This window comes from Oreochromis aureus, linkage group 9, assembly GCF_013358895.1.
Source record: "Oreochromis aureus strain Israel breed Guangdong linkage group 9, ZZ_aureus, whole genome shotgun sequence".
In the NCBI taxonomy this organism is placed as follows: domain Eukaryota; kingdom Metazoa; phylum Chordata; class Actinopteri; order Cichliformes; family Cichlidae; genus Oreochromis; species Oreochromis aureus.
Genome location: NC_052950.1, coordinates 4,569,374 through 4,592,586, shown reverse-complemented (window position 1 = coordinate 4,592,586; position 23,213 = coordinate 4,569,374). Strand labels below are relative to the sequence as shown.

Sequence of the window (23,213 nt, the reverse complement as noted above, 5' to 3'; positions counted from 1 at the left end):
AAAAGCTATTAATAATTCCAACAAAAGTAACTTTATTCCAAGTTGGAAACTGGGCCAGTGTTTAGCACTGTCAGCGCTCTCTAGCTCACTCACTAAAAAGCTCAGTATTTTACCAACCAAACAGATGGGATTCCTCAGTGTTTGAATTTCATCTGTGAAAATGGTTTATTTAAATATTATTCTGGTATTGTCATTATAATACAAACTGTTGCAATGTTGCAGTACAGAAGCCTCACACAATAGCAAAGAAAAGAGAATTATAATTCATCAGAACTTTGACAGCTCAACAAACAGACAGGACCGCATTGAAATGAAATACATTAGAAGAAACAAATACATCTAGAGTGGGTGAAGAGTTGGCATATAAAACAGAACAAAAATGGCTGTGTGATGTTTCTGAAATAACATCCCTGGATGTAGGAACTGCTGCTGTAACCATCACTGTGAACTGTTCTCCTCTTTGGTAATAGAGACCATGCTGCTTGTAAGCAATTCAGCCTCTCCCAACACTCATACCAAGTATTAGTTATTATTTTTTTTTTAACCACACCAATCAATCATTGCTCCCATCTCTCTTTCTTTGTTATTCAGTATGTTGCAAGGACCCACAATAAAGTGAGTCCCCTAGATTAAGATGAAGGCTTTATAAAGGAGATGTTTCTAATATATATAGATAGATAGATACTTTTTTTTGTCAAATACATTTTACCCATTTTCATTTTGAAGAAATGAAAACCCACTTTGGACTTGTTTACACTTGAATATGAGTACATGACACCATTGTTACAAGTACAGAACATCACTGGCCTCTGCCTTTTTAAATGGATTTAAAAAATGTTCTCATGCTGATTATTTCATTTACAAGTTGTACAATTCTGCATCTTTTTACATGAGGGTTGGACACACCGTCCACTCTCTGGCACACATTCAAATCTCATTCTCAATACACTGGAAAAGATTGTTTTCTTCTTGTAAACTAAATCATATTACATAGCATGTTTCTTTTCAAAACAATCCGTCGAGTGGCATATATGTGACAGTGATGTTAGATTAACTGTCTAAATGTGCATTGAAGCTATTTGAAACTTGAGGCATTAGACAGGGTCGCCCTCCATCGCCCGCACATCTTGTACCCAGCCTTGATGCTTCTGATCAGAAGATGTCTCTGCTCTTATCCCAAAGCACGACACATTCTGTCAGCCTTTGAAGCTCCGAGCTGGATCAACAAGTTTTCACACAACTGTTATTTGGAAATGCATCTATACAAGGGAGAATTTGATTTAGCTTTGACTGCAAAGCAGAATGAAAGCTCAAAGTGAAGTGAACATTTATCTTTTTTGGGACATACACAGTAATCATTGCATCTGTATGACGTGTGATCAAAACGCCCTGAGATCAGGTTCATAATAATTAAAAACCCTGCCTGATTTAAACATGTCTGATCTCTCATTCAATATCACCTTCTCAGGAATGTCCAGACAGCTTCCAGCATAGCTGCTATTTTTAGATCACTCCCTGGAAATTTTTCTTTTACCACATGACGTGTACGTTCTGTGATTTCACCGTGGACCTCAAACTTGCACGGTGACCAAACATCAACTTGACTCAGTCGTCGCTGGTGATGGGATCTGGGTTTCCAGCTGTGATCCAATAGTTTGAAGGCAGCAGATCAGATGAGGTGGGAAATAAGAAGCATGCTCATCATTTTTTTGACATTCATGAGGTTGTGCACCATGACTTTGTGTGTCAGTTCGAGTCTGCCGAAACCAACTGTTCATGCATTGGTACGAGGTGCCTCAGGGAAATGCTATTACGTGCCAGTTTTTCACCCACATCAACACGTGCCTTATCTGCCTCCCTGTAACTTCATCTTTTTCCTGAAACTGAAAATCCAGTTGTAATAAAACTGAAGGACATCAGCACATATTGCAGAGGCAAGCCAGGGATAAATGTACAGGGTGATCTAAAAATACCACCTGTGCACAAGAAGATGATCTTGAACAAGAGGTCGACCAATTTTAAATGATATGGCCAAGGAGTAAAACAGGTGATTTTTTTAGGGGGTGTGGGGTGGATTCCCAGAATTTTTTGATCACTCCTTATATATTATGCATGAATGCCAGCTTACACCATATAACAAATTATGACTTCTATTATCAAGCTTTATCTTTGACCACCTTAAAAGTTGGGCTAAGCAAGAAGAAAGATGGGAAATAAAGCACTGATCTCGTTGCAGGATGATTGGCGCTCTCTGGCACCGAATTTTACGGTCGATAACATTCATTTACAGTATCCTTCTTGAGACATCTGTCAGCTATTCACTTGTTCATAAATATTTCACTTTAAATTGGAACATTGGCGCGCAATGTCCTTTCAGCTCAAAAGTTAACAACAAGGAAAGAATCCGTTTTTCTTTTGGAGGTTATCCTCAGTCATGCTAATGATCTAAGCTATGTGCACTATGAAACCCACCACGCCTTTGCCTCTGTTTGTGTCAGATTGTCAAAGCGGTATATTTTTAATAAATGCTCTGCATGAATAAAAATCTCTGTGATCTGAAGATAAAGCTAAAAATATATTAATGTGAGATTAAGAGAGAAAAAAATAAACGTATTTCACATAATGAGTATACTCTCTGTGTCACTGGATCTCATGTCACCACCCTGCCACTCAGACTTGTACCTGGAGATGTGTGTCACTGTATGCAGTAGGAATCAAAACGAATAAATGCTAGCTATCCTCATCATCCAAAGTGGGTAAATCCTCATTCATCCTCTGTAATTATAGCAGGGAGGTGCACAGCATCTGAAGCATGTCATTTAGCAAAGGCCCAGGTCAGTTAAAATCAATCATCCAATGGTCACATATTACAATTTTGAATGACTCGTAACTTGTGACATCCTTTTTTATTCCTACCAAGGATGCGATACAAATTAAAATGACATAGGGACAGTTTTTTCACATCAAAGTTAGCACATTAAAATAAAGCTAAATTCAAAATGTTGTAACACTGAACTCCAAATGTTTGACTCATGTAGGTCAACTAATGTGTTATCCTCTCTTCTAAGCCTTCAGACTGATAAGCATGCATATCCCCGGATGGATCACTAACAAGATGTAAAATTATGCACAATGGAAAGCTGGGTGGCTGATACAGCTGAAAGAAGAATTGGAAAATTTAACCTTTCGTTAACCTGTTGGTTAATGGTAACAGTCTAAATTAACACATACTTGAATATAAATTATCTCTTCGAGAGGGCTAAGAGTGCCTATTCACATTGAAGTTCCATGGTCAATATGGTGAGTGGTAGCTATGTATACAGCACATACAGTAATTCTAGGTGCTTCAAATAAAACAGATATAGATACAGATCTAGAATTATATATATTACACAAATATAGACTCTCCTTTTTTTGTTCGCTTTTGAGCAATGAACGCATGAACTGGAACAGAGAAACCATAAGAAAGTCATTCTTCCATGAGATTTATCCAACAAGATACAGAGTCCAGTTGTCACATAGGAGCGTTGCACCTCAGGTGGTGTCAGGATGACGTCTGTACAAAAGGTAATCCGACAGCTTTAAATGTGACTGGTGTTTACATCGGCTAATAACAATGTGCTGGGTGCAAGAGCAGTAGTGGCTAGGACACGAGGGGGGGGCAACTGTGCTGTCCGCAATATGGTAGAGAGATGTGTGTGGGGTAAGAGGGGGGCAGCGCCGGGGAGAGGGGCAGGGAGTAAAACAGGCATTTTTTTTTCTCATTCGCTTTGAGAGCAAACAGAAAGAGAGAGAGAGTGAGTGAGAGAGAGAGAGAGAAAGACCTGGGTGCAAACCATGTCAGTTCCTCAAATTATAACAAGGCATTCCTCACCAAACCACACGCCACGAGGAGGACAGCCAGTCCATAGCTGGATGATATTCTTGTACCTGTAAGATAACAAAAAGAAGGACAAAAACACTGTGAGCAAAATTCTCTACAGGAACACAAAGCCTTTCCTGTCAGCTTGTTCAAGGCCTACAGCACATATGACAAAATGACTTTTTATGCTTGGAAGTACAAGAACTGGAATATTAAAAAAAGGTTGTTCGCAAGAAAGAGTTTGTCCATAAATGTGTAATAACAAATCAAATCAAATAATCAGCATGTTCTTCCTCTTAAAGTTGAATCTGACATCAATGAAGCTCACGTATACTATCAAGTAATGGTGGCTAATATATTCTCTCCTCTTTCCTTGAGCTAAAAACTTTTTGTTTTTACCATATCACAGATGTCTATGAAGGTTCTCAGTCATCCAGGTCATCGTAGTCTAAGGTGCTTGGAAAGAAAAGCATCAGGACTTCTTTAAGTTTCCTTGAAGATGTTTCATCTGAGAAGCTTCTTCAGTTCTAAGAGCAACTGGTGGAGAGTCCCAGATTTTAAGCCCTATGGGAGTGTCCCCCAAGGGGGTCATGGACCCCCTACTGATCCTCTACCTAATCACACGAGCCAAGGTGTGAAAACGGGTGTAGGTCACAATCAGCCACAGTTTTGGCTGAACCCTCTGTGAAACCTAGCCCCACCCTATCATGTGATTTCCTGAGGTCAGATGGCCCAGGGTGTGAGTGGGTGTTAAGGTATCTGAGAAGGGATCTCAAAACTGGATTATAGATGGCAGACAGTTGGTGTCGTAAACCACCGCCTCTGTTCAAAGATGGTCGCTCACAGTGGACATAGATGGCTTCTTTCATTCCTCTTTCAAAACATCTGTTTTCTCTCTGCCAATTGCTCTCAGAACTGAAGAAGCTTCTCGGATGAAACGTCTTCAAGAAATTTAAAGAAGTCCAGACGCTTTTCTTTCCAAGCTCCTTAGACATATCACAGATCAAATACATTTTTTTATTTGAGGTATTTCTCAATAGAGAAAGAAAAAAATGTTGTAGTTTTACTTCTGGTTCCAGTCCGGTTCCGGTTGAGTGAACGCTTTATTACAATTTTCAGTTGCTGACAACAGTTTGAATCGAGTATCTAAGCGGCAACCCTGTTTTGACTTGTTTTCCCAATATTTGCGGCTCTGGAACTCTCTTCCTCCAACCATAAGAAATATAGACTCTCTTCCCGTATTTAAGTCACAGCTCAAAACACATCTGTTCAAACTGGCTTATTCGCTTTAGTGTTGATTTTATCTGTTGTCAAGTTCTGTTTTGCAATTTTAACTTATTTTATGTATTTTATGACTATTGCTCCTTTTATTTTGTTTTTTTGTAAGGGGACCTTGGGTTTCTGAAAGGCGCCCTCAAATAAAATGTATTATTATTATCATTATTATTATTATCATTATTATTATTATTATAATTATTATTATTACTTTAAGGCACCTAATTACAATATTTGGTGCCTGACTTGGATAAGATAATGCTAAACCTTAGCTTAAGGTGAGGATTTCATTTTTTTCAAATCTCTACAGTATCAACTTGGTAACTACAAAATAGTTGTAAAGTAAAGTTGTGAAATTAGTTACTGTTGCAAATCTGTACGTACATTTTTAGTAAATGTGGGCTGATGTCCAGTCATTAGTGTGTGCCATTAAACTGAGGCGCACTTGGGTATATATAGTGTGTGACTATAGCTGCCTACATACAAGTCCAACACCGTTGGGCATTTGAAAAAGGAAAAACAATACGATCTCTGCAGCAACAGCAGGTGCTTGTGGGTTGAGGGTGGTAAATGAAAGTGCTACTTCAAGATACTTTTTAGAAAAAAGATTCTGATTATTGCAAATACTCTCAGAAGCAATTTAACTTATGATCTTGTTTTTTCTATTTGAATGAAATCCTCGAGTTAGCTTTACTCAAGAACTATGACACTATGTCATCCTGCTAGCTCTTTCTGTTCATTTATTTTGTGCGAGCGTGTTCAAATTGAATGACATATATACACAATTGGTATATTTTGCACGAGATGTGGTTTCTTGTTGTTTTACACCCACATCTGCACTTCAATTTCTGTACAACATATGGTCTAGATGGAGTACAGTCCACATGTAGCCCATACAGCTCCTGCTAGGTACAGTATATAGACAGTTGAGTAGGTTTTAAAAGCTTTTATGTTTTTATTTAGTCAAGCTAAAAAGACAAATAAAAAAAAATAAAGATCCACCTCAAGGGAAGTTTCAGAAAATTTGGCATTAAAACGCTCCCGATAGCAGCATATACCAATGTACATGTTGGTGTTCCAAATAAGAAGAAAATACCTGGGCAATGCTGTCACATTCACAAGTGATCATTCTTGTGACTTTACAGTTAAGAATAGGAATACAGTGGTCCCTCGTTTATCGCGCAATAGGTGAAATCCGCAAAGCAGCGAACTTTATTTTTTACAATTATTATAGATTTTTTAAGGCTGTAAAACCCCTCACTACACACTTTATACACTTTTCTCAGACAGGTATAAACATTTTCACACTTTTCTCTCTTGTTTAAAGACTCTCAAAGTTCAAACCTAAAATAAGTCCAGTATTATAAAATGAAACCAAAGATTAAACCCTGTTTTCAGGTCCAGAACATGGGAATAGAGCAGCTGCCAGAGAATTCAACATTAATGAATCAATGGTACGGAAGTGGACGAAGCAAGAAGAATGAGTCGAGTAAAGTTTGACTTATCTGACTATTTTGTTTCACTTAATGTGCCTTATAATACGGTAACTTCTACCTTACTTTAGCATGTCCAGAAGTCCAACTTTTTGTGCGATGGTTAGCATCTTCCTCTGCCTTTTGGGTGCTACTGCAGCTGCCTTTGACGGTGCAAAACGTTTTGACATTGTTGTGTTTGTTGGGCAGAAAACTTACAAACATACAGTACAGCATTTCAGAGTGACACTGCTAGCGATCGAAGATTTATGTAAATGTGACAAGCTGAACGCATTCTGTACTGGACAGGAAGCATGGCACGGAGGAGAGTGATTGACAATGGTCTACAGCCAATCAGGAGGCAGAACACAATGCACTGTAAAAAAACCAACCAACCAAAAAAAACATGCAAAATTGCAAAAAAAAAAATCAGCGAAACAGTGAGGCCGTGAAAGGTGAACCACGTTACAGCGAGGGACCACTATACTTGAAATATGAGATTGACAAAAATGAAGCAAAATTGTAGAGATGCAGCTTGTAATGGTTGAAGGAAAATAAAGTGTCTGCTGCACAGGCTTAGGGTTTCAAATACCCCACACACCTGATCCCAGAAAACGTGTTTCTAAACATGTGAATTTTAGAAAGAAATTCAAACGACCAAAAATAGACTTGAAATTGTCTACAAAGAAGCACAAAGTGCTGTGATTAAACCAGGAGAGGCAGACAACTACAAAGAAAGTGAAAATGACCAGAAAGAGACTAAAACCAAACACTAAAAGGCAAAAAAAAAAAAAAATGCAAATTAGCCCAAAAAGCGATTGGAAAGAGTCAGAAGAAAGGTGTCACTTAGACTAAACCAGAGACAGAAATGTGTTAAAAGAAATGCAAATGAAACACATAAACAGAGACAAAGAGAAAAGAGACATATAAACTGTCTGCAAAGAGATGCAAACAAAGTCGTTTTATGTGCTTTTTCCTATATAAACGGGGAATGGTAATCTATGTATGATTGACCTTATAAATACATTCATTTAATTCCAGCACCTTTACTGAAATCCCTGGAAAACTGTAAATAAAGGCTTTTGGACTGCTCTGAAAACATTTTGCATGGGCAGTTAGCAATTGCCTGAGCCCTGACAAGCTGCTATCACCACTGCGGGCAACTCTGACTGTTTACTGAGCATCTGACATGACTAACAACTGCAAACTACAACACAACCTCCTCAGCCTACAGTTTGATCCACTTGCATCTTGGAAACATTGAGCCAGAACTGATGAGAGCAAAGTAACAAATAACAACTGTACAATCTGCCCAGCAGATTTCTGTGGACATAATAATAGGAAACATTTAGCATTGAATGCTTAGATAGGGAAAGAAAGGAGAGCTAACTGTGTACAAAAATGCAATACCATGAAATAAAGCATGATTACAGTAATATTCATAAAAAAAAATTACATTTTTCAATAAACTATATTAACATTTCCTAGATTCCTGTGTCATACTGGACAGTGGTTCTAAGAAGAAACTGTACCAGGGGAGCACACTGTTCCTCGCAGCTGTGGATTGTCAAGGCTGCTGAGGGTTAGGAAGGGAGGGATGGTGCTGCAGAGATGGAGGGCTTTGACCCTTTATTCCTCCCCACCACATCTCATTTGGCTCGAGGTGATCTAGAGAACAGGAGTGCCACAGAGGAGCAGCAATCACTCTAGGCCAAAACATCCTTCACACAGAGAATAATTAATCAGCTTCCAGCTAGGAGTCACAGAAAGGCACAGATGCAGTGATACAGGACAAAAAAATCTGCATATCTACTGAACTATTTTACAATAATCTACTCTGTATATAAAAGTGTGCAGCTTTAACTGAGGTTTCACTGTTGCAAACTGTTAATTACCTCAGGATGGAGGATGCGCCTTTGACTCCATTTTCTATTTTTCACCATTTTTTGTCAACAAAAGTAAAACCATGAAAGATTGTTTTTTTTGTTTTTTTTTCTCAGGGCTTTGAGTTGCCATGCTGCACCACTGTGTCCATCCTACATCTATGCTGTTTTGCTGTTTTGAGGATTTTTTTTTCTTTTTTTGGCCTTCAATGTCTAAATAGATCAATACAAAATGTAAATGTTCATCACACGTCTTTAAATGACACCAATCTGTCAATGTAAAGGTTCTGTAATATTATTTTCCATATTTTATCATATACTCATTGTAAATGTGCTACAGGTATGCACAAATAATCCTGATGAGCCAAAGTCTTCAGACTGCTCTAATTTTTATCTGTTCTTGACTCTGTATGATGTCACTAAGAAACTGCCATCATTATATGGACCTCTCATGGACACTCAGCTCTGACTGCGATCACAAAAGCTCCATCTGAAAGCTGGCTTAAAGGGAAGGGAAGGTAGATTGTTTCAAATACAGGATGAGAGGCTGTGCCAAGATCCTGTGTAAGAAAAGAAAATATTTTAAACTATGAATGATGCATAGCCACTCTAGTAGAATCCAATAATTAGTAAACTATTCTGAGCATGTCACGTCTGAAAAGGGCTGCAGAAAGCACCTGTGTTCTGCTGTGGAAGTAAGACATCCTCATTAAAAATCTTGCTGTAGCTCTAACACTTCCCTCTTAAGTACCACAAAACACTGACTATCTTGCAGAGTGTGTTGTCATGTTTTAGTTGCATGTATCTTTTAACTCCTAATTTCAGCAGGGCAACTAAGGGTCTGAAACAAAGTCACTTGATATCTACCCCTTTAGAACTCTTTATACTGTGACTATGACTATGACTGTTAACAGGAGTTTAGCTTAAGCAGAGTTTAGCTAAAGGAAGGTTTAGCTGACAGGTGAGATGCAATTCCCCATTTCCCTGTGCAGTATTTATGGCTCAATGAGTGCAAAATTATAACACTTGAAGTTTGCAAAGCAAACGTAGTTTTATAGGAGAAGTTGTTTTGTTTTTTTTTTCAGATTAAAATGGAGCAACAATTGATTAAAAAAAAAAAAAAACACTTGCCATCTGTCCAGAAAAAATATTGTGTTTTGAGATTGTGTTTCAGTTCATAGAGTAGGGAAAATTGCACAACCTAAACCGAACAAAACTGAAAAACTCTGAGGATATCTAACATATCTCATGTCTGCAATACAGCCTTTATATGTAACTCACAACCTGCATCATATACACAACCTAAAGGGACATGAAAGGAAAAGTAGCAATAATAGAATTCATAACAATCAAATCAAAAGTAGTTTTTGGCTGAACTCACTATTGAAGATCCAAGAAGCATTGATAAAAGGCAGCCTGCTATTTTTACAACCAAGTACAGCAGCAATATAAAGCAGTGAGGCAGGGCTGCTTGATTAGGTCATAATGACCTCCTTCTGGATATAACCCAACAATGATGGGTCACTGCACACCACCCTGCGCAGCTGTGTAGGGTCATTTCTTTAGTGTTAGTTGTGACTTCTTCCAGATGCACTTTAAAATCTGCTGAACCAACTCTGAATTATGCTCTAGTCCCCCAGAATCTGATGATCAAGCCACACTTGTACAAAACAGCATAGACATTGTTATTCATACATTATTGATTTGCTGTTGTGCTGCTTTCTGTTGTTTCGTGTGGGTTTTCCAAAGCCATTTTTCAGTTTGCTTATCTGAGAGAACACAAACAATAAGGGAAGGCACATGTACCATAGATATGATTCTATCAGGTAAAGGAAAAGATCAGCCACACTATCAGCACTGAACCATGTTCATATCAAATCTCTGAAGCAACATCTTGTAGTCATCACAGCCCTTCATAAGTTATAAAGACTCCCAGTTGTGTCCAGTAAATCTGAGGTTTGCCCAAAAGCTAATTTCAGTCTAATTTCATTCTTGAGGCCATCATTTTTTCTTGGGTATGATGGAATCTTTTTTTTTTCTTTTACATGGAAGCCACAATACAAGAAGAAAAAAACCAAAGCCTTTTTTTATCCGCTGGTCAATTTTTATCCGCTGGCAAAAAGAAAAAAATACCAAAATACATATTTATGGCTTTTCCACACCTTATGAAAATTAGTGCAAATTTAATTAGACAGTTCACGTGTATATTTAAATAACAAAATGTCAAAACTTCTAACATAGCAAAGTGGTGCAGTCCTAAACTGTCACATTATAGGCAGAAAAAGTACCGACTGAGTCGATGTTCTCCTGGTGTTTGTGTTGGTTCTCTACCCATGCTCCAGTATATGTGCACAAGTGTTGATGTGAGAGTACTTGATTGTCTGCAACACTAAGCTTAAATTATGTTTTACTTTACTTGGAGGATGTTCATTCATGTATTTATTTATTTTTTTGTAAGTAAGATCTAAATAGTGTAGCAAAAGATGATGGTACTCCTAGTTAGCTGTGTCTAAAATCTAGAGCAAGTACAAGTAAAATAGGAAACTTATCCATCCATCCATTCGCTTCCGCTTATCCTTTTCAGGGTCGCGGGGGGCGCTGGAGCCTATCCCAGCTGTCATAGGGCGAGAGGCGGGGTACGCCCTGGACAGGTCGCCAGTCTGTCGGAGGGCCAACACACAGGGACAGACAACCATTCACACTCACATTCACTCGCACATTTACACCTAGTGGCAATTTGGATTATCCAATTAACCTATCCCCACAAGCTGCATGTCTTTGGACGGTGGGAGGAAGCCGGAGTACCCGGAGAGAACCCACGCAAACACAGGGAGAACATGCAAACTCCACTCAGAAAGACCCCGGCCTGATGGTGGAATTGAACTCAGGACCTTCTTGCTGTGCGGCAACAGTGCTAACCACCGTGCCACCGTGCTAAAAGAAAAACATAGTGTATGGGTAGACTGAATAAATCAAGCATCAGGACAGAAAACTCAGAGAAATATGGCTTAACAGTAAAAAGAATACACAACACGCAGATATAAATAAGTCATTTTTTGTGACAGAACCATAAGAAATGGGCGGAATGGACTGGGATTTACATAGAAAAGTCAAAGGAAAACCCATAATAACACCTAAGCAAATATCCATCCATCCTCTTTTTCCACTTATCTGTGGCTGTGTCACGGGGACAGCAGCCTAAGCAGAGAAACTCAGACCTCACTCTCCCCAGCCACCTCCTCCAGCCTTTCCAGGGGAACACCAAGGCGTTCCCTGGCCAGGCGAGAGATATTATCTCTCCAGTGTGTCCTTGGGTTTCCAAACTGTCTGAACACCTCAACCAGGAGGCACCCAGGGGGCATCCTAGTAAGATATCCGAACCATCTCAACTGGCTCCTTTTGATGTGGGGGAGCAGTGGCTCTACTCTGAGCCCCTGCATGATGGCTGAACTCCTCACCCTATCTCTAAGGGAGAGGCCTTATACTCCTCCTAATGGGGCAGAACTCATGCTGAGTGGACACTCTACCCTTTGGCGGCTGAGGGCCATGGTCTCGGATTTGGAGGTGCCGATTCTCATTCCTGCCACTTCACACTCGGCTGCAAACCGCTCCAGTGTGAGCTGGAGACCGTCACCTGATGAAGCCAGCAGAACCACATCATCTGCAGAAAGCAGAGATGAGTTTCTGAGACCACCAAAGTAGAAGCCTTCGGCCAATTGGCTGTGCCTAGAAATTCTTTCCATAAAAATTATGAACAGAATTGGTGACAAAGGGCAGCCCTGGTGGAGTCCAAAACCCACCGGAAATGAGTCCGACTTATTGCTGGCTATGGGGACCAAGCTCTTGCAACAGTTGTATAAGGATTGAATGGCCCGTAACAATGGGCCAAACACCCCATACTACCGAAGCATCTCCCACAGGACACCCTGAGGAACATGGTTGAATGCCTTCTCCAAGTCCACAAAACACATGGAGACTGGCTGGGCAAACTCCCATGCCCCCTCGGGTATCCTCGAGAGGTTAAAGAGCTGGTCCAGTGTTCCATGACGAGACGAAAACCACATTGTTCCTCCTGTACACAAGGTTTGACTAACGGAGGGACTCTCTTTTCCAGCACCTTGGCATAAATTTCCCAGGCTGAGCAAGTGCAATCCCCTCATAGTTCGAGCACACTGTACACCATTTGATCTATTGAGGTCACCTGACACAAGATGTGAGTGGGGGTTGAGGCTCATGGGAAGGGATCTCAAAACTGCATTGCAAGTGGCAGACAGTTGGTGTTGTAAACCACCCCTTCTGTTCAAAGATGGTCGTTCACAGTGGACATACTGTAGATGGCCTCCTTCACTCCAAAAATGTGAACACTGGCATCTTCGAAAAGACTAATCTTTATCCTTTAGGTGCAGATTTATAGCTGAGTCTTGTCCTCTTCAGATGGCTCTTATATGCGTTTATGGAGTGTCTGTTTGATTTTTCCAGTGCAACGAAAACAAGCTCCTTAGATTACCACCAGATGACTGAGAACCCATAGTAAAAGTCTATTTTTGTCTCTGTTGGTAGACAGGGACCAAATTATTAGAGCTAAATGTAATCATGTCATCCTTTGAGGGCCACAAAGGTACAAATGTGGCTGGCTGTAGCTCATTAGATAGAGCAAGTTATCTAGTATTTGGAAGGTTGATAGTTAAATCCCTCACTGTTCCAGTCTGCAACCAACTGAAAGTTGCTCTCTGATGTGTTCACTGGTGTCTGGACACATCAGATGTGTGAGACCACTTTTATAAAATTACAGTGAATTAGGTAAAATCTTAACTGTACTTTCAGAACATGATTCTTGTTTTCTAAATGATGATGCGGATCAGAGTCAAAAATTATGTGGGCATACCTTGCCAAGGACACTTGCTATCATATGAGGATGTACTGTCCGTCCGTTATTCACTTGCACTTTGAGCCTTTATACTGGGATCTACTAACCAAGTGACATAACGTTATTGCATTTATCTTTACATGGGTTTTATGGTTCAAAGATGCTATACAAATGAACTTGCGTTGACATGCCTTGTTAATGTGCTTTTGATGATTTTTTTTCTCACCCTCTTGTCCTCCATTTCATAATGGTATTGTATCCACAGATAACAGCAATATGTGTGGGAATTGTATCTAAAGTACAACAGTTATCTCCTCCCAACAGTGCCAGTCACTTTGAAAGACTGTATAAATCTGCAGTACTTGCATAAGAGTCTGTCACCTTCTTGCATGCACTGGGTGCTGGATTGTTTCCATTTGTTCCATTCCTAACCCTGAAATGATGTAAGCAATCCACATAGTACAGGAAAACAACACTGTCTGCAGCAATTATTCTCATAACCTCACAGATTCCTTCAGCTTTTTTGTGAGCTGTTTTTCACTTTCAAACTAACCTTGCCAGCAAGCATACTAAAGGTAAAGTCTGTGCTCCTGTGCTATTTTTAGAAAACAACAAAGGAAGAACATTTGCGAATTATTATTGTTGTTGTTTTGTGTTCTGCTGTGCATTTTAATTGATGAGCAAAAGGGGAAAATGTAAGAAGGCTCCAATAACACAACTGAACATACGCAATATAACGTGTATACACAAAAACAACTTTAGTTTATTATTTCATTTCACCATCGCTGTAGCTAAAAGCACTTTCATCCACTTCCTATGATCATTTGCTTGACAAGGTCACTGTGTCTTTACATGTCATTTGGAATTATCTATCTAAGAGGGAAGCTGTGGAGAAAAAGGGTTTCCAAGGGAGATTTTGAGTCGTCTGACTTCTGTACATAGTGTTTAAGGCAGTACATGATGCCACTTTGAGTTTTCCCTTTTTCCATCCTCCAAAGTAACTGCAGAATGAATCATGTGGAAATATAATGAGCGAGAGTATCTAAGGTTGCAGAGACCTTTTTACTGGTTTCTTGGTGCATGCTGAGATACAATAGACCCATATTGAATACTTTTCATTTTGTCCTACTTAACCTAACACAACACTTCTCATTTTGCCAAAATGTTTTTGGCTCGGTGAAACGGTGATGTGAAATATTGATTCCAGGCCAGTGAGGCAGCCAGGTTCAGTGAGGCAGGGAGGTGATTCACCACAGCACCTCCACAGGGAGCTCAAACTGGCTTGATGCCAGTTCTATCTATTGCTGCTGATCCCTTGCTGGCTGACCGTCTCTTTGACTTGCTTGCTTATTTGTCCGGGGGCTCCGGTATATAACTTGCTTTCTGATTTGCTTGTTGACTGATAGACTGTCTAACTGACTCATAGACTGCCCAAGCCATAGTTGGATTCTTAGCTAATATGACTGTGTAAATACAATTAGATGCCATTAAAATACAGCTTGATTGTTCAGCTGTGATGAGTCTAAATGTGATAACACAGTCTAAGGAATAAAGCTTCTAAATTACCATCCACAACATCTAAAACGACCACACCAGGATGACCACACACTACAAGTATTTCTTTAACCATTTAGCCACTGAAAAGGGGAATAAACAGCTAATGAGGGCTTAGGGATATTTTCCTCTATTGGGTTCTTACCCAAACATACATGGTCTCAGCTTCTATCAGCATTGTTCCTGTTATATGCCATGTGGAAATGACTAATGCACATCTGATGCCCATCTAAATTTGACACCTTTCACAGTATTTGTCAGTGTTAATCAATACAAATAAATACTTACAAAGTATTTTTCATTCAAAAAGTGTGGAATTTGCTGACAGTAGTGACATTCCTTACATCCAGTTTATCAAATGTTTTATTATTTATTCTGGGCCTTGATGTAGCCGCTCAGTCAGTGGATGAAGAACCTCCAGATTCATTTAAGACAGTTTGCTAATGATTGACTTAGTTCATCAAACACCGTGGTTTTACAAATGATACTTGTATTACAAAGTACTTTTATTTTCTAAAAAATTGATGTTTTCTCTTAACCGTAATATGATATTTGTTCAAATTGTATCATTACAATTATTCTGAATTTTTTGAAATCTTGTAATCTTTTAAATAAATTCAAACAGTTGATTGGTTTATGTAGGGCTAAAAGTACAAAATGAAATGAATAAATACATCATCAAATAATTTATGAATTAAATGTGTCATTAATTAAATAAAAGTGGAAATAATTTAATAAATGCATAATTAAATAACATGTATCATTAACTCATAATTAACTTGTTTAAAAAAGCACATTTATTTATTTTCATGGTTCCTGTGCTTCAGTACATCAAGCATAGTGGTGTCGACCTGAATGTATTCTGAATAAAATCTCGTGCAGAAATGATGAAGCAAAGCACCCCAACCTGTAAGTAACATTTTGAAATCCTACTGTTTCAGTGTCACCAAACACACCTTTTTCTTTAAGGCATGAATGTAGTGGCGTAATCTTCAAATATCTGGTTGTCAAGAGCCTAATGGCAAAACTACTCCAACATTTTTGGAGATGTCTGGTCCCAATTACAACCTCTGGACCAGCATTTCAATGTTGTTCTTGGACATCATGAAGAATGATGTTAAGCCTGCTCTAGAAATATTTAAAATTATCAGTTTTCAATTCAATTCAAATACTTTATTGTCCCACAAAGGGAAATCAGTTTAGCAGCAAGGCAACAATAAGAGTAAACAAAACAATAATAAAAAGCCACAAGACAGTTATTCGCCATTAAGGAGACGGGTTGCAGTAGGGATAAAGGAAACCTTTTGGTCTTCCTCACAGGTACTCTAAAACGACGACCAGAGGGCAACATGTCAGACTCACTGCGAAGTGGATGGTTAAAACAATTAACAATAACACGAGCCTTCCTCAGCACATGTTTGTTATAAATGGACCAAAGTCCGTCTTGCCAACACCAACGAGATTTTGCTGGCAGTTTTTACCAAAAGTCCCAACTGATTCTTGTTCTTCGGAGTCATGTTACCAAACCAGGCAGTGATACAGAAAGAAATAACAGATTCAATTTATTATTAATTTAACTGCAATACAAATACCAGTTTTATGTAGCATGTTCTGGAAATCTACTAAAATTCAATTAATGAATAAATAACACAATCTATGTGGGGTTTTTCCTTTGTGAGCAGTAAGACTTATGTATACATCTATAATGTCTTTAAGAAAGATCTGCTGAACAGTCTGTTGCTTAATCAGTGATATTTAAGTTAATATACTGGTGTACAGTTCTTCACCACCTTTTTCCAAATCAATACAGGTTGTATAACCTTTGAAAATAATTTGACATTAATGGGCCTTTTATAGCTGAGCATCTTGCCAGAGAATTTTAAAGGAACGTAGACTATTAGGTGTATTATGTGCTTTTTATTATTAAAAAAAGAAAAAAAAAACTGGCAACAACACCCAGGCCCGGATCAAACTTGTACAGTTACGCTTATTTATTACTAACAATTTGATACCATAAGAAATGCCTTAAGAACGTGTAACTTCAAAGAAATGATAGAATGTAAAAGCTTTTAATTGTAAACAGAAATGAAGATGAAAATTACCGGAAAGGTGAGGCGACAATTTACCTCAAACAGGAACAAGTGCTCCAGTTGAAAATTCTTCATTTCAACTTCAGATATAAGTCCATCCTCAGACGTCTGGGCTCCCAATTGTACTTGTCAAGTAGGAACCAGCAAGTATGTGGGAACAACTTGGTATTGAGGAACGCACACTGCAAGAAACATTTCTGGACTGAAGCGACGGCTTTAACTAGAAAACTGGGCTGTGTGTAGTCGATCAGATTTGATCCAGACTGAGGCCAGTATAGCTGTCCTTTATGGACCACTTGAAGTCCTAATGTAGTCATGTACGATCACATCCCACCCAGCACCCTTTGTTTTTTTAACAAATCAGTAGATGTCAGTAGATGCCCTTTGAATGCAGAAAATAACAAAGTTGTAGCAGAGTCAAAGTCAATTTATCTGAAATCCTGAAAATTGAAAATGCCACAGCTGAAGTATCATTTAAAACAAATATGTTTACATTCATCCACCGTGAATTTTCAGTGGTGCTCAAGACCGGGCTTTGCCTCCTGCTGAGCATTCACAGATAGTGGACAGATTTACATGCACCCACAAGACAAGTAAGGAAGAACCCACATTAGGTTAATGAACCTGAAGCGACACGCTGCCATTGCATGTGAGTGCCTGAGCAATAGAAATGCAGCCACGAACAGCAGTTGTGCTGTTCCACCTACTGGAATGATGACTCATTGGTGTTCTTTCCTTAGACATACGCAGTTGAGGCAGTTTAAAAAAATACGGTAGTTCTTTAAAACAAGGTCAGTGATTTTTTTTTCTCTTTTTTTTGGATGAATGCTTATGCAATCAAACTGAGTCCATATTTGTTTTTACCTTCATGCGGGAACAAGGCTGGCCTCAGGGGCAGAGGGACAAGTCTGGCTTGGGGGACATTTTTCTTTCCTTTTTTCCCCAGCTCCGGTCACCTCTGAGCTTTGACAGAACAACACTGCCAGGAACGATGGAGGCCGAGCTGTGATCTAACAACAGCTGACACACTGGTGGGGAGTAGCTGTGAACAAACCACTCTGCTACTGCAGCCGCTCCACCAGCCTCAGTCCCATTCTCCCATCTGGAAAGTGCCTCATTGTTTACAGATGCAGCAATGCGGAAAAGGAAAATATCTGCACTCTCCCAGGTTTAATTTCATCTCAGCCCATTTGCCTATTGTGGCTCATCTGCCTCAAACCTGAGCATGGCTGTAATAGAACTCTGTCGCCCTCAGCTGTAACACCTCTCTGCCGCTCAGAGAAGGGGGCTAAGGCTGCCTGAGCAGCCACAGAGAGGCATTTATCAGTGTCAGACACACCACACAGAGGACTCACTGCAACACAGTTGTCAGCATAATTTGGCTGCCTCATAATCTCAGGCTCTGCAGCCCTGGGGATTATTCAACTTTTTACCTCTATTCAGTGGCAAGTAATATCTTTCTGTGTTTCACTACACGGTGCAGAGGGCTATCTGAGCCCAGAGCAGGGTCCACTTTGTGTTTGAAATGTCTGCCCAGTGGAGAAATGATTGGCATTTAGAGATGAGGAGCAGCGCAATTATAACACAGTCGGATAGTCAAAAAAAAGGGAGAAAATTTATATAAAGCCACATGAGGGAAAAATGAGAGGAGGTTACTACAGAGGCACCTGTGGTTCCAGTGGTGACGTATGAATTTCCTCGATTGTAAACACTGAAGTGAAAATGATAAATCAAGACCTCTGCAAAATATGCTGTTTTAATATCACAGTCATTTTGTTAAAGCCTTTTTTAAGTATTCTCTACCAGAAAAAACCCTAACAAGACACTCAAAGCAACTTCACAGGTAGGTTTGCTCAGGTAACCATCCTCTTTTGGTCAGCAACAAAGAGGCAGGGTTAATAGGTGGGTATATATAGTGAGATCGCCTCTGGATCACTAACATGTCATGGTGTCCAGCTGATCTACAGAGCCAGAAATCTTCTTTTTGTTTAGGCTCCCCCGTGGTTGGCATGTGTAAGGGGGATATGCTGGATGAAATATCTGGCTGACTTTGATCAACCCTTACTCAGAAGTGTAAATTATTTACAATCTATAAAATTTCAGCAACAGAGGTGACTGAAGAGAAATTCTATTGGCTGTGTTGGCTGCGGTGTGTTACCTCTTACTCTCACTTGGGTTTTCTTCACTTTTGTCTAACTGCTTCAGCGGAAACTCAGCTGACCTCAACATCACTATTCTCAGGGAGCTCAATGGAGATGTTTAGGCATGACATGGTACACAAAGATTTTCAGCCTCACTATACTAAAAAGAATAAAGGTATAGTTGATATTCTTAGCCATGATATTATATTACACCTAAATGAAAGTAATTGTAATTTCAAGCTGGTTTATGTAGCATTATAATAAAATTTAAGCATCTTTTAAAATATTCAGCATTATTCAGTTCAATGGCGAATCTTTTTGTGGGTTAAAAATTAATTATGGTGAAACTATATGTTGTGATTAGCCCTAACGTTGTCCCTGTGTTTGTGTTTTATATCGCTATGGGCTGGTGAGGATGTAAAAAAAACATGAAATGCTATATGTTGAAGTGATTACAACAATTGATGTTGCAGTGACTATAATAAATCTGTAAAAGAATTCAATACAACTTTGGCTGCCCTGTGACACTAAGCTGTGCAGTCACAGAGCCTGCAGCTTGAAGCCTACAGCGAGGAAACACTCTGTAAGAAGGTGTGTGTGTGTGTGTGTGTGTGTGTGTGTGTGGGAGGGGGGGGGTTCGGGGACACCCGAGGAGTCCTGCCTGGAGACTTTAGGCTGCTTATGAACATTTCTAAAACACAGCTGGGGGCTGGGTCATGTAGTGCCTTAGACATTAACAGTAAAGTCTAAAAATGATTTTTAAAACTTACAGGTGTTCACTGAAAAGAATGAAAGAGTAGAGAGTGTTCTTATCTCCTAGAGTTAGTTAAAAGCCTAAAGCAACATAAGAGGGAGAGGGAGGTAACTGACTTGTAGCTGGCTGCTGAGAAAAGACATGCTACATGAGATTAAATAAATCACACTCTTCTTCAATACGTGTTTACTAAAAATATGAAAATTTAAAACACTGGTCTGCTGCAGGGCAGTGAGTTTGTGTAAGGTTTTTTTCTTCTTCTTTTTACTTCGCCATGGCATTTTACACAATTTTGTACATTAAAAACATTATTGGAGTGGATAGATAAAGCTAGACGACTGACTGCTAACAAAGTTTTGCTAATAATTAGCTATTATGCTAGTCAATTCATTAGCTTAGTTGCTACCAATTCAGTTTATTCAAACCAATCATGTCACTTTTGTGGAGCAAAAGAGAAGCTTTAATTGCTTCCTCTGAATTCACCAAAGTAGACACATAATGCTAAATATTTGCTTAGATGAATTTGGATTTCTCAAGCAGGCATTAATGCTGCAAATGTTGTCAGTATTTAGCCTTCAGGGGAAGCTAGCAGCTTTGTGAAAAGGCTCATAGTAATCAATGGTGTATTTTTAGTTGGCACATATACAGTGATTTAAGTTTTTTCTCCAATTTTAAATCATGTAGTTTCAGTAGCCATGTTGAGTATGGTTATTACAGCTGTGCTGGTGTTTTTCCTACTGCACTGAGAGCACGTTAGTTCTTAAAACTAAAGTTCTATTGTAAGCTCAGTTGCTATATAACCTCATTCTAAGTTCTATTCTTGGTAATCTTGAATTTTAACCAAGCAGTCCTTTTAAGCAAAGTAGGTGACTCACAAATGTGTCAAGAGCGTTGCAAATCAGGATTTCATGGTGGTAGTGAAAACATAAGTCATGGGAGTTTTTTTTGTGTGTGTTCCACAGTTTTTTATGTAACTCTCCCTGAGGGCCTTACCTGAGCCAGGGTTGTGTTTAGCTGTATTGGAGGATGTATGAGAGGTGGAAGTTGAGACCACCCTCTGGTCTGAACTCATGTCCTGCCCCAGTGGTGAGCTGGACTTTCTTGGCTTCTTGTTTTTCAGGTGCCGTAGGGAGTTCTTCTCAGGAGGTGGCAGTGGTCGTTGGGGCCTGGACGTGGCGTTGACCTTCAACCAGGCTTGGGCCTTGTACTCCACAATCTCTCCGTAGTTAGCTCGTGTCACCCGGCACTCGTATAGTCCTTCATCATTCTTGCTGACTCTGGAGATCTGCAGCTTGTGTGAGATATCATTGCCCTGGACTTTCACTGTCTGTTAGAGTAATTAAAAGAGGACAGACTGTCACAACATTCGATGGAATGATAAATACCACAAGTTGCTTGCACAACACATAACTCTCACACTCTGGGTTTTCCCCAAAATTTGACATAAACATATCTTAATTTTACTTTTAAAGTGTGGAAATAATAAAATAAAAAGAAGGAAAATCACAAATTCACTGTCATTTATTCTAATAAACTGTACTTTAAGATTTGTTTGACAGTACGCTTTGTTTCACGACCATCCATTTTCCTAAGGTTGATGGTAAATAATTAAGCGTCAAGGACGAAAACATCTGTCAAGTTTACGAACCACTCTAAAACCCACAAATGTGCATTTGTTAATAAGGGGTGAAGGAGTGATTCTGTACAGCTCTGAGAGCAGGGCAGCAAAGTCAGCCGAGCGTGTTAATCACGGCAGTTCAACTAGTCGTATGGGTGGCACACATGACAGGCAGATTTTTGCTCGGCTCATTTCACAACCCTCTTTCTCCCTCACTGACGTATAATTTTTATATACTTTGAAAGGACTGACATATCGCTATGTTCTCTCAATCAAGACAAAAAAGCACTTCAGTTTAGGATTAAGGTAAAAGCTTTTTTCTTGGTTAAATATTGAAAACATCAGTATACCCTGGTCCATGTTTCAATTCATGGTTAACTTGGACGAGTACACAAACATTCAGAATGAACATTTTGTGATTTTGCAGACTGAGTTTAATGAAAAACATTTTTATGTTGATGAAAAACAATTTTGGTGGCATCTAACAGAAGCGGTTTTATATGCTGGTAAAAACGTAGAGTCAAGAGGTTTGTGCAGGCACATGTAAATTTTCCATCTTCTGATTCAGATTATCACAAAGAAAAAAAAAACACTGTCAAAGTTCATTATGGGACTGGACATCATTTGTATAGATGGGATAGAGTATGTTTTTTTGTTGGCTTTAGGGAGCACTTCACAATGGAAAATAGCCTCTGGGAAAAAAATGACATTTTTACTTCAGTGCTAACAAAAAGGTAAATCAAAGACTAAATGCCATCCCTATAACCAAGAGTCAGAAACACCGAATCTGTTCTGAAAGAACTGCAACAGAAAAAAGGGCAACATTGCTACATCTGTTGCTACATCTCTGTGCTTCAGTCCCAGTATAGGGATGAACATCAAGTTCATAGAAAACTGCAGCTGAACAGAACGGTATCGCCGTTTTTGCGTTGCTATGTTTTATTTTAAGAACGACACAAACTCAGTCTCATGCTACAATCAGCTTAATTGGGTATTTTAGAAATGTTATTGTGGCAGTTTTGCTTCAGAAGCTGTGCCTGCGCTAAATATTAACAATCAAAATTGTCGGCCATGACACCTTTTCACAGGACACAAATGTATACTTGCATGCAGTCAGCAGACATTAACAAAACTTCAAATATACTTACTAATACTGACACTCTATGGGGAAATATAACATGTTCGGGTCACAGATTCTCTGTGTAGTTATACTGGCTCAACTTTCTTGTTTGAGACTCTTTTTTTGTCCTTTTGTATTTCAAGAAGTTGAAAAATATTTGAAGAACACACTGAGGTGTTTCCCATTATTCCACTTCTTAATTTGAGACTCATAATTTTAGCTCCTTTTCCTTTAAGGCCACCTTCCTTTTCAGGTAACTTTTTCTCTGATTGGCTGCTTCTTGAACAGAACACTTGGATGCCTGAGCTTTTGACTCTCTTTCACATCAAATGACCCCATTATTTGACACTTTGCCAACTTCTACCATAAGCATCAACCATTATACATAAGAGCACACACATACGTCAGAGTATGTATATGACAGAAAGTAAAAACAGCCAGAATAAGTTCCCTTTAATAATAACACAGAATCCATTAATTACTGAAATGTAAGAATATTTAAATACTTGTCTTCTGCTAGAAGACTGTCATACAGGCAAGGACCGTGTATAACACAGAAAATCACTGACCCAATTTC

General features: G+C 39.1%; 1 protein-coding gene across 1 annotated transcript in view; it reads right to left on the bottom strand.

Moving 5' to 3' along the window:
• Positions 1-2,939: 2,939 nt before the first annotated feature.
• The window catches only part of vstm2a (V-set and transmembrane domain containing 2A), a 99,483-nt gene continuing 79,209 nt past the window's right edge, over positions 2,940-23,213 (bottom strand). Inside the window, exons 4-5 of the mRNA XM_039617182.1 lie at positions 20,892-21,225; positions 2,940-3,930 (exon numbers count right to left, since the gene is read on the bottom strand). Coding sequence (XP_039473116.1) covers positions 3,854-3,930; positions 20,892-21,225 — 411 coding nt within the window. The 3' untranslated portion in view covers positions 2,940-3,853. The remainder of the gene's footprint in view (positions 3,931-20,891; positions 21,226-23,213) is intronic.